Source organism: Impatiens glandulifera, chromosome 3, assembly GCF_907164915.1.
Source record: "Impatiens glandulifera chromosome 3, dImpGla2.1, whole genome shotgun sequence".
Taxonomy (NCBI): domain Eukaryota; kingdom Viridiplantae; phylum Streptophyta; class Magnoliopsida; order Ericales; family Balsaminaceae; genus Impatiens; species Impatiens glandulifera.
The window spans coordinates 63,794,936-63,807,310 of record NC_061864.1 but is presented as its reverse complement, the minus strand read 5'-3'; the positions used below and the strand labels follow the sequence as shown (position 1 = coordinate 63,807,310).

The 12,375-nt window shown below is 27.6% G+C and overlaps 1 protein-coding gene across 1 annotated transcript; it reads right to left on the bottom strand.

The window, feature by feature from the left end:
• Window positions 1–4,329: 4,329 nt before the first annotated feature.
• Window positions 4,330–8,699, bottom strand: LOC124931726 (filament-like plant protein 4). Its single transcript, XM_047472272.1, has 6 exons — window positions 8,479–8,699; window positions 7,929–8,059; window positions 7,655–7,853; window positions 6,116–7,589; window positions 5,806–5,848; window positions 4,330–4,870 (listed from the first exon to the last, which is right to left on the bottom strand). Exons 2-6 carry the CDS (start codon window positions 8,046–8,048, stop codon window positions 4,505–4,507), a joined length of 2,202 nt encoding a protein of 733 aa, XP_047328228.1. The 5' UTR covers window positions 8,049–8,059; window positions 8,479–8,699; the 3' UTR covers window positions 4,330–4,504.
• Window positions 8,700–12,375: the final 3,676 nt, after the last annotated feature.

Here is a 12,375-nt window from a genome sequence, read left to right as displayed (position 1 = left end):
TTGTGGGTTGACCCATTTTTAAATTTAAAACGGTTAAAAATAAAATTAAAAATGCTAGAGGTATGTTTCAAACTTGCAACCTAACAAAACAAGTACAACTCTTTAACCAACTAGGCTACAAAGACTTTATATTTTAAATTCAACACCAAATTTGATAAACGCGGGACGTTTTAATATTAATATAAGTTCAACTTTTTAACTAACTAATCTATATATATATATATAATGATGCTTAATTTTTAAAGTGTCCGGATTGCCGGGTCGAGAGCTGTGGTTAATTTGGATACTTGGGTCGGATTGTGGGTTGACCCGTTTTTAAATTTAAAACGGTTAAAAATAAAATTAAAATGCTAGAGGTATGTTTCGAACTTGCAACCTAACAAAACAAGTACAACTCTTTAACCAACTAGGCTACAAAGACTTTATATTTTAAATTCAACACCAAATTTGATAAACGCGGGACGTTTTAATATTAATATAAGTTCAACTTTTTAACTAACTAATCTATATATATATAATGATGCTTAATTTTTAAAGCGTCCGGATTGCCGGGTCGAAAGCTGTGGTTAATTTGGATATTTGGGTCGGATTGTGGGTTGACCCGTTTTTATATTTAAAATGGTTAAAAATAAAATTAAAAATGCTAGAGATATGTTTCGAACTTGCAACCTAACAAAACAAATACAACTCTTTAACCAACTAGGCTACAAAGACTTTATATTTTAAATTCAACACCAAATTTGATAAACGCGGGACGTTTTAATATTAATATAAGTTCAACTTTTTAACTAACTAATCTATATATATATATAATGATGCTTAATTTTTAAAGCGTCCGGATTGCTGGGTCGAAAGCTGTGGTTAATTTGGATATTTGGGTCGGATTGTGGGTTGACCCGTTTTTATATTTAAAACGGTTAAAAATAAAATTAAAAATGCTAGAGATATGTTTCGAACTTGCAACCTAACAAAACAAATACAACTCTTTAATCAACTAGACTACAAAGACTTTATATTTTAAATTCAACACCAAATTTGATAAACGTGGGACGTTTTAATATTAATATAAGTTCAACTTTTTAACTAACTAATATATAATGATGTTGAGTAAATGAATACTTGTGTCGGATTGTGGGTTGACTCACCCATAAACTTAAAACGGTTAAAAATAAAATAAAAAATGTTATCTGTAATTTTTTTCACGATTTTTATATTATTACTCGTGCAAATGCACGGGCTAAATGCTAGTTGGATAAAAAGTTAAATAAGAAAAGTAAAGGAGTAATTGTTTTTCTTATTTGAAAGAGTTTGAATTTTCTTAATCACAAGAGGCGTTTAAATTTAGCTAACAAATCTAAATTAAAATATAATAAAATACATTTTAGATATATTTAAAAATATTTTGAGCTTGTTGTTGAACTCATTTTTTTGTTTAAATGATAAAGCTTCTTATGTTTTGGTTTCTTCTTTTTCATCACATTTGACCAAACAACTGTTTTTTTTTTCAAACATGTCAAAAATTATTATTATCTAAAAATTAATCTCAGAATCCAAAAAATAATAAATATATAATCAATAAAAAAAAGTATACACTATAATGTTGAAAGAGTCTAAATTATGTTTTAACCTCTTACCAAACAATTGAATAAATATGATCATTTATAAAAAAAAGTGAGAAATTTTTATTTTCTGAATTATTAATCTTTAAGAGAAGCAATCCATTTAAAATTCTAAAACATAAAACAAAAACCAAACATAAATCTTGTCTTCCCATTGTTCAATCTCTATATATATATATATAATGATGCTTAAACATAAATCTTGTCTTTATATATATATATATATAAAATGATGCTTAATTTTTAAAGCGTCCGAATTGCCGGGTCGAAAGCTGTGGTTAATTTGGATATTTGGGTCGGATTGTGGGTTGACCCGTTTTTATATTTAAAACGGTTAAAAATAAAATTAAAAATGCTAGAGATATGTTTCGAACTTGCAACCTAACAAAACAAATACAACTCTTTAACCAACTAGGCTACAAAGACTTTATATTTTAAATTCAACACAAAATTTGATAAACGCGGGACGTTTTAATATTAATATAAGTTCAACTTTTTAACTACTAATCTATATATATATAATGATGCTTAATTTTTAAAGCATCCGGATTGCCGGGTCGAAAGTTGTGGTTAATTTGGATATTTGGGTCGGATTGTGGGTTGACCCGTTTTTATATTTAAAACGGTTAAAAATAAAATTAAAAATGCTAGAGATATGTTTCGAACTTGCAACCTAACAAAACAAATACAACTTTTTAATCAACTAGACTACAAAGACTTTATATTTTAAATTCAACACCAAATTTGATAAACGTGGGACGTTTTAATATTAATATAAGTTCAACTTTTTAACTAACTAATATATAATGATGTTGAGTAAATGAATACTTGTGTCGGATTGTGGGTTGACTCACCCATAAACTTAAAACGGTTAAAAATAAAATAAAAAATGTTATCTGTAATTTTTTTCACGATTTTTATATTATTACTCGTGCAAATGCACGGGCTAAATGCTAGTTGGATAAAAAGTTAAATAAGAAAAGTAAAGGAGTAATTGTTTTTCTTATTTGAAAGAGTTTGAATTTTCTTAATCACAAGAGGCGTTTAAATTTAGCTAACAAATCTAAATTAAAATATAATAAAATACATTTTAGATATATTTAAAAATATTTTGAGCTTGTTGTTGAACTCATTTTTTTGTTTAAATGATAAAGCTTCTTATGTTTTGGTTTCTTCTTTTTCATCACATTTGACCAAACAACTGTTTTTTTTTTTCAAACATGTCAAAAATTATTATTATCTAAAAATTAATCTCAGAATCCAAAAAATAATAAATATATAATCAATAAAAAAAAGTATACACTATAATGTTGAAAGAGTCTAAATTATGTTTTAACCTCTTACCAAACAATTGAATAAATATGATCATTTATAAAAAAAAGTGAGAAATTTTTATTTTCTGAATTATTAATCTTTAAGAGAAGCAATCCATTTAAAATTCTAAAACATAAAACAAAAACCAAACATAAATCTTGTCTTCCCATTGTTCAATCTCTATATATATATATAATGATGCTTAAACATAAATCTTGTCTTTATATATATATATATATAAAATGATGCTTAATTTTTAAAGCGTCCGAATTGCCGGGTCGAAAGCTGTGGTTAATTTGGATATTTGGGTCGGATTGTGGGTTGACCCGTTTTTATATTTAAAACGGTTAAAAATAAAATTAAAAATGCTAGAGATATGTTTCGAACTTGCAACCTAACAAAACAAATACAACTCTTTAACCAACTAGGCTACAAAGACTTTGTATTTTAAATTCAACACAAAATTTGATAAACGCGGGACGTTTTAATATTAATATAAGTTCAACTTTTTAACTACTAATCTATATATATATAATGATGCTTAATTTTTAAAGCGTCCGGATTGCCGGGTCGAAAGTTGTGGTTAATTTGGATATTTGGGTCGGATTGTGGGTTGACCCGTTTTTATATTTAAAACGGTTAAAAATAAAATTAAAAATGCTAGAGATATGTTTCGAACTTGCAACCTAACAAAACAAATACAACTTTTTAATCAACTAGACTACAAAGACTTTATATTTTAAATTCAACACCAAATTTGATAAACGTGGGACGTTTTAATATTAATATAAGTTCAACTTTTTAACTAACTAATATATAATGATGTTGAGTAAATGAATACTTGTGTCGGATTGTGGGTTGACTCACCCATAAACTTAAAACGGTTAAAAATAAAATAAAAAATGTTATCTGTAATTTTTTTCACGATTTTTATATTATTACTCGTGCAAATGCACGGGCTAAATGCTAGTTGGATAAAAAGTTAAATAAGAAAGGTAAAGGAGTAATTGTTTTTCTTATTTGAAAGAGTTTGAATTTTCTTAATCACAAGAGGTGTTTAAATTTAGCTAACAAATCTAAATTAAAATATAATAAAATACATTTTAGATATATTTAAAAATATTTTGAGCTTGTTGTTGAACTCATTTTTTTGTTTAAATGATAAAGCTTCTTATGTTTTGGTTTCTTCTTTTTCATCACATTTGACCAAACAACTGTTTTTTTTTTCAAACATGTCAAAAATTATTATTATCTAAAAATTAATCTCAGAATCCAAAAAATAATAAATATATAATCAATAAAAAAAAGTATACACTATAATGTTGAAAGAGTCTAAATTATGTTTTAACCTCTTACCAAACAATTGAATAAATATGATCATTTATAAAAAAAAGTGAGAAATTTTTATTTTCTGAATTATTAATCTTCAAGAGAAGCAATCCATTTAAAATTCTAAAACATAAAACAAAAACCAAACATAAATCTTGTCTTCCCATTGTTCAATCTCCCACAACATATACACAATAATAAAACTTCCATATATTACCAAACAAAATCTTTTAACTTTAAGTTCAATCGTCATACTTGCTTTTGGACATAAAGAATCTGCTGAAACCATGCGAATGCTTTTCGGGTGTTGGGATGGACGATGAATAAGACGAACTAGACTTGGTAGTTCGATGTCTTGACTGCCTTTTAGTATTAACAGGTGATGTGCTTATTTCAGCGTCTGAATGGCAAGATTGATTATAAAAATTGGTAGTAGTCTCGATTGGGAATTCGATATCTTGCGAAATTGGTTCTTGTTCTGATAGCATGTGGTGTTTCAGACTCATGTAATCAGCTTGGGGACGCATAGCTTTTAGCTGTTTGCCAAGAAGAAATATGGTTTCTTGACATTCTACTAACTTTTCTGATGCAGCAGCTATGTTTTTTTCCTGTTGATGTTCAACCATTTAGAAGTGAATAAATGAAAAGAAAAAAACAGAACAAATCTATGCTTATTGCTTACCAAAGTGACTAACTTATTGCCCCCTATTATTTTTATTTTTATTTTCGTAGCCAAGTGTTAGGACTAATGCCTTATGGCGGAAGTAGACAGTTGAGAAGCCTAATAGTATGGTTGAAGTATGCGGTTAATAAGCCTATTGGTTATAATAAATTGTGGGAATAGAGTGACAGTTAATTTTTATTTTTGTTGGAAGCTAGCACGATCCCCACCGTCATGACCTGACCTGCCCTTCAACTTAAAGTGTTTTAAGTGGGAATCGAACTCACTCTTTTCACTTGAACTATCTTAGTGAGTTGAGAATAAAATGATGGTTATTAATAGAGTATATAAATACAATTTTAGTTGTTAGGTGTAGTCAAGAAACTACACCTAATAACTAGGGTTTTATCTTTCTCCACTAGTTCTGAAATGCTCTTAGCTTGGTAAGAGTTCTTATTTTCTCTTCGTTCTCAAATTCTAATTCTTTTATTCACGTAATTTTAAAATTTATACATAATTTTAATTAAAGGTATAACATAAACTAACACAACAACCCATTGTGACCGGGATAGTCCAGAGATTTGGGCTTCCATAAGCCTTTTTTTTTCAAATAACTATGACAAGAAGTGTATTCAAAAAAATAATGCGGTTAGATATCCATACCCAACCATATATCTCAACGGAATACCCAACCATATATCTCAACGGAAAGGTTGATTCGGATATAGGTTCGATTACTCGAATATTTGCCTCATTTTTTTCACAAACTTATCCAAAAAAAATTTAAGAAATCATAATCTTTTTTTTTGCTCTAGCCATTTTTATCATCACTAATTATAAATAGCAAGTAATCAATAAGGACTGAGAGTTCATAGGACCTACCTGTTGATTCTTGCTTTCAGTTTCAGCTACAGAGCTCTCCATCCTTAAATAAAAAAGACACAATAAAATATTAGCAAATTGCCCCCACTTCAACTTAGAGCGTTATTAGGCCAAACTTTTTCCAATTGAGTGACGTTAGTAGGTTCTCATTTCAAATCATTTTTGTTTCTAAAACGTTTGGAAATAAAATTTAGTCGACATAAACAAAAATGGTTATATGTTTCTGCATGTGGAAACATTTCCTAATGGGGAAACTTGTAGATAATACAAAGAATGAGTAAACATATATAAACAAAGATATGGAGCTAACCTTTGTAATTGTTCTTGAAGGTCTTTGAATCTTGCCAAAGCATCATGATGATTTCTCTTTTCCTCTTGAAGATCATTATCAATACTCTCAATTTTAATCTGCAGAAGTTTCACCTCCGTCTTTAAGTCCTCCTCGCGTTTCTCAAGTGCATTGTAGGACTCGGCCATACACTTAAGTTGTGTTTCAGACAATCCATTCATTTTTCGAGAAGATTCTAGTTGAGATTTAATTTCTACCCGAATTTGTTCTGCTTCAATCAACTGATTCTTGTTGGCCTCTAGATCCACTAACAGCTTCTCTTTTTCAAGTTTCAATTGTTGAAACTCCTCAAAAGAGCATTTTGGAATGTCGGGATCAGACAAGTCATCAATTGGAGAAGGTAAAGCAATCTTGTCTATGCAATCAGAAGAAGTTGTTTCATTGTTCTTGTAGCTAAGGACATTGAAATGATCTTCGTTAGCCTTAGACAAGACATGTGAAAGGTCGATAACGAAATCAACCAAGTTCGATTTTGAACTAGTAATGAGTTTATGAGAAGCTTCTTTATTCAGAACAGACACAAATTCATGAATCTGAGAAATTGCAGCTGTTATTTCTTCGTTAGTTGAATAAGCAAGTTTCTCCATCTCTAGGAAATCATCCATTAGTATCAAGTTGTTTCCAATGGATGCATTCCTGTTGTCATCTTCTTTGATTCGAGATTCTAATGATTGAAGTTTCTCCCGCGAAACCTGTAATTCACTGTTTCGTGTTGCTAGAGTTTCTTTAAGCATTTTCGTTTCTTCTTCAATTGTGAAGATCCTTTCGGTTAGAAACTCATTTGAAGTAGTTTCTCTATTATCACTTCCTGATTTCTCGACTTCTAACTTCATTTTAGCGAGTGCAGCTGGACCAGGCAATTTCTTCCTAACAAGGCCTCTTAGCCTTTGACATTCCGCTTCAAGCTTCGCTATTTTCTTGACTCCTTCTAAATGATTCTTATTCGCCACTTCCGAAGATTTCACGCTCATATTCTTCTCCTCATTACGGATTTCCAGCTCTTTCTTGACAATGTGATGTTCATATTTCAACGAATTCATTTCCTTCTGACATAATTCGATATTTCCCTTCAGTTTTTCAATTTCTGCATTGGCCTGTGATTTCTCTTCACACAACTTGATCAGTAAGTCTGAACGTTCCTGCAATGATCGCGAGAGAGTGGCATTTTCCGCTTCGGATTTGGCAAGTTTTCTATCCAAGTTCGATATTTTCCCTTCTAATTCGATACGTACTTTATCCAACTCATTCTTGTAGGAATGAACTACGTCGATCAGTTCTTGTTCATGTTCTTCCTTTAAGTTAAGTATCTGCTTCATGCATTCCTTCAGAGCGCCATCCAATTGCGATCCTCGATCTTCGGCTGCAAGTTTCAGCAGTGTTGCAGATTCTAGATGGTTTTTCAGAACAGAAACCTCTGCTTCCGCTTTCTCCCAACCTGTAAATTTTGTAAGTGAATTAGCAAATAGTGAAAATTTTGTATGAAAAGATCAAATGGTGAACCTGAAACAGCATGTTCAGCGACTTTAGAATGTTGTTTCACTAGGGTTTCCTTTGTGGCTATCTCTAATTGGGAAGCAGATAGTTCCTCGTTTAATTCTGTTATAGTATCTTCTAAACTCTTCACTTGTTCTTCCAATCCAGTTAGATGTGTGTAGGATTCAATAGAAATTTGAATGTAGTTTGGTTTCTTACAGTCATCCTGTTTATAAGAAGACAATTTCAGCATGTTCTTCATGAAATTGAATCTATCTTCATCTTCAAAGCTACAGTTTACCTGTTCTTTCTGAGAACCAATTGATGATGGAAAAGCATCATCAGCAGCAGCTTCTAAGACAGCAACTGCTTTCTCAGTTCCAGATTTCTTCTTCCAAGGCCAACTTCGTCTATGATCCATCTTAATCGATTCTTTACACATGCAAGAGGATCAATCAGTAAGAAATCATCTTATAAGAATTCACAATAATCAAATTCCAATTCTCTATCTACAAAATCAGTTCAGATCAAATCTGAAGAGCGTAACATCAATTTCCAAAAGAAGATTCACTTTCATCAACTCTGAACATAAATTACTAAATAAGGACGGAAAAGAATCAAAATCTAGCTCAATCGATGTAGAAATCAACCGTGTAAAGTATCGACAAAAGCAGTATACCAATAACTCCACTATGAGACAAGGACAGTAGAAACTAACACACTGAAGAAAACAGAAATCAATTTCATCTTATAAACGAACAGTGTAGTGCATCAACAAACACCTACTACCGTAGGTCTACTACTGACGCCATTGATAAACCTTCATAGTTCAAACAGAAATTGCAACTTACCTCCACCAATGCAGCTTTGGAAAGAACAATTCTCCAAAATTCAGCTGTCTTTCTGCCGCGCAAGACTCAGCTCCGAGTTGATCTAATCTTCTTCTTCATCATCGTCATCATCTTCATCATCTTCATCATCAGTTCGAGAAATGTGTGTTGATAACAGAGAATCCAATGAGTAATGCGTATTTAGGGAAAAAGGAAGAAAGGTGGAAGAGAGAGTGGAGAGATAAAATATTTGTAATTATGCATAAAAAGAGAGAAACAAAGAAGAATCATGCATATATCAATATCAACATCATGCTTTTACTAATTTATCATATATATAATTTTATTTGGGATAAATTTAGAATTTTATAAAACAAAATTGCGACATATTTAGGATGTATTTGATTTTTGATTGTATAGTCAATGGTTTTTGAAAGAATTTGGTTAAAGATGAGACGATGTTGAAATCTTAGGTCTTACGAAAAAATTTTATTTTTTTTTTTATAGATTGTCTAACTGACTTTTAGTTATTGTATTCGATCGATTCATATCATTCACAATGTTAATATTATGGAACTCGTTATTGAAAGTTCGAGGAATCGGCTAGAGTTTATGGTTCTTCATCAAGACATTTATCCTTGTTAATTTCTTAATTTTCATTTTTCTTAAAGACATGTTTAATTTTGTTGTGTTTAAACTACATAATACATTGATTAATCTTTAAAAAAAATATATTATTAGATAAATTTGTTTGGTCAGTATTATGGACAGATATACATTATTTACAATAGAAAGGTTAAATAATTCTTAATTTTTTAATTTAATTCACTTTTTACTTATTTAGTTTTAAAATACATCAAACACATTTATCCACTAATTTATTTATAATTTTTTTTATTTAAGTCCATCTTAAAAAAAAATTAAAAACACATCATAACTTTAATTTTTGGATTTATCCCAGTTTAGTATTAATAAATTAATTTAAATAGTGGTTTTAAGAACACTATGATTATAAATTCGATTCTCACTTAAAATATCTTTAAAAAAAATTAAAAAATTGATAAATTAATACACTTTAAATATTTAAATCACATTTACTCAATTCTCCTTAGATTTGGTTATTATTTTATTTTAGGATTCAAACACGGAATTTAAAAATATTTATAAGATATGTAGGTAAGGCACTTGATATACTTTTGAGTTTTGACTAAAAATTCTTTTCCTTAATGATATAAAATTTTTACTCTTTTTTCCTGTTTGATTAAAATGTAACATTTTGTTATAATTTACTTTGTAATGGTTGGTTTTATTACAACTTCCTCTTAGGTTGGGTTTAATAGTTTAAAAAGTAAAAATAATTTAAATAAATCCCAAAAAAGAGAACCGTGTGACTGTATAAAACCAAAATAAATTATAAATTATAAATTCATTAAAAGATATATAAATAATATCAAATATTTATATAAACATTATTTATGATAAATTAATTTTACATATCACATTTAAAAACGCTCTATGGAGTTAGATTTGGGTTGAATTTGAAAAAAAAAATTAACTTTAACAAATTTATAAATATATATCTAAGTAAAGTCTCGTTTGGATTTTATGAAAAACCCTTATTTGGTTAAAGCTAAAAAAATGGTTTTTAATTTTATTTTATTTTGACAAAGTTATCCTTTCTCTTTATATTTTTATATAATAATTAATTTATATTAAAAAATATAAAGAATAATTTTAATATTTTAATAGATAAAAAGATTGATTAGATTACTAAAGTGATATACTAAGTTTATGATAAAAAAAAAACCATTTACTTCCAACAAAGCCAGATAAAATATTATTTTATTTAATCCTTTTTTTTAGCCTAATCTAGATTTTAGTAGTAATAAGAGTTGGATATTAACCTTAAGTTCACGAGTTCGAGTCCGTCAACGGCAAGTTCTGCGCCTAGTTAAGTGTGTTTGCGGGCTACCAACTTAATCCGTTATCTTATTTTACGTTTTAAAAAAAAAAATTCATTTAAATTAACATTCGAATATCTATCATAATAAAATAAAATATTTCCAAAAAAAATTATAATATATAATATCTCATTTAAACTCAAGTTAAAAATTATATTTAATACATATATTTTTTTATATTATAGGATTTGTAAAGGTTTATAATTCGAATTTTTATATTATTATTTATTATTTATTATTTAAAAATATTGAGAATTATTCTAAAAAGAGAACAAAGTTTTAAGGTGTTGACTGGAGTACAATGTTGTTCGTATTTATAAATACAAATCATTTAAAGTTGAAATATTTATAAATTGGTTGAAAAGTATTATTTAAAAATTTTAGTGAACAAGAAATACATTGTTTGAGATCCAACTCCAGCATTATAAAATTGATGTTTTTAGTAATGAGAATTTTCAAAATATGTCTTTATCAATAAATTGTGTCGCAAATTAATTGAAATAAACAAGTCATAAAATTATAATTTGATTAATAGATTAATTGACTTGTGTTTGACTATACAAGTTTTTACCACTACTATAGAAATATTATTTTGAGTTATAAAACATGTGAAAACTATTCAAAGGAATAATAATTTATATTGAAAGATAGTTAGTTGAAGATATTGTTTCTGATTCTACAAAATATATATATATATATATGAATTTTATTTTATAAAGTTGCAAATAAAGTAATATTTTAAAAAGTTTGTTAAATTTAATAGATTTTCTTGTCTTATTTTTTTATTTTTAATAATATTAGATAAAATCAAATATTATCATTACTTTTTAGATTTCGTATATTTATTTTATTTTAAAAAGTTTATTCGTGAATCGGTTCGATTAATATGCTTAATATGTTCTATTATTACCCGTAATAGTGTAATACTTATAATATTTATAGCATAAGGGAAAATATTGGATTCTCCATTTGCCATAAACTATGGTCATGTACTTTCATTCAAAACGTTTTCTATATTAATCGAATTTGTGACATTTTAACCTCTTAGGTCGACTCTTAAAATTTTTGTTTGTCACTACTTATAAGTTAATAAATTATTTTATACTTATATATTTTAAAATAAATTAAATTTGTAAGAGATTATATATTATAATTTGTAGTATTTTTATCTTAGTTCAAACTAAACTATATAAGAATAATAATTTTATTCCAATAATGTATTTTGAACATAGTGATAAAGTGGGAGAATGATAGACCAGCTCTAACTATATTTTTGTGGTGACCGATCTTTTTTATTTTGATTAGTATTTTTACCTTAACTAAGTTAGTTTGTGTTTTACAAATTAAAAGATTATAATTAAAAGATTATAGGTCTAATTTTCGTAAGACGTTTGAAGTTGAAATGAATGTCATAATATGAACAGTGAAACTAGTTAATATCTATATTAAAAAAAAAAATTCTACCTCAATTATATTTTTCCCATGGATGTAGGATTTGATTAAAAAAAATAATTTCTTGTAAAAGAAAATGATTTGATGTAACATTTTTTTTAAATCTTTTATTAAATTATTCATAAATTAAAAAAGAAATAAGAAATGGTGATATGCCATTTTCAGTATTTGCTTTGTTGGTACGAAAATAACCTTTGTCATTGTTGGGTTATTTGGATAATTATGTAATAAATATATAATAAACAAATATTGTAAAATTTTAAAACAAATTTTAATATTTTGATGGAGCATCAATGGATGACCAGAACCAGCTTTTGCACTTTAGAGCTAGTTTGGTTTGGTGTTTTAAAATATATATAAATATCACATCTTATTTCTTTTTAACTGTCTAAAATACTCTTTTTATTTTAAATATAAAAGAGAATTATCGTAATTCAATTAACTAAAAATCCAAATAACTTATTTTTAATAAAACAACATTTTTAAAAAACCCAATAAAAATACA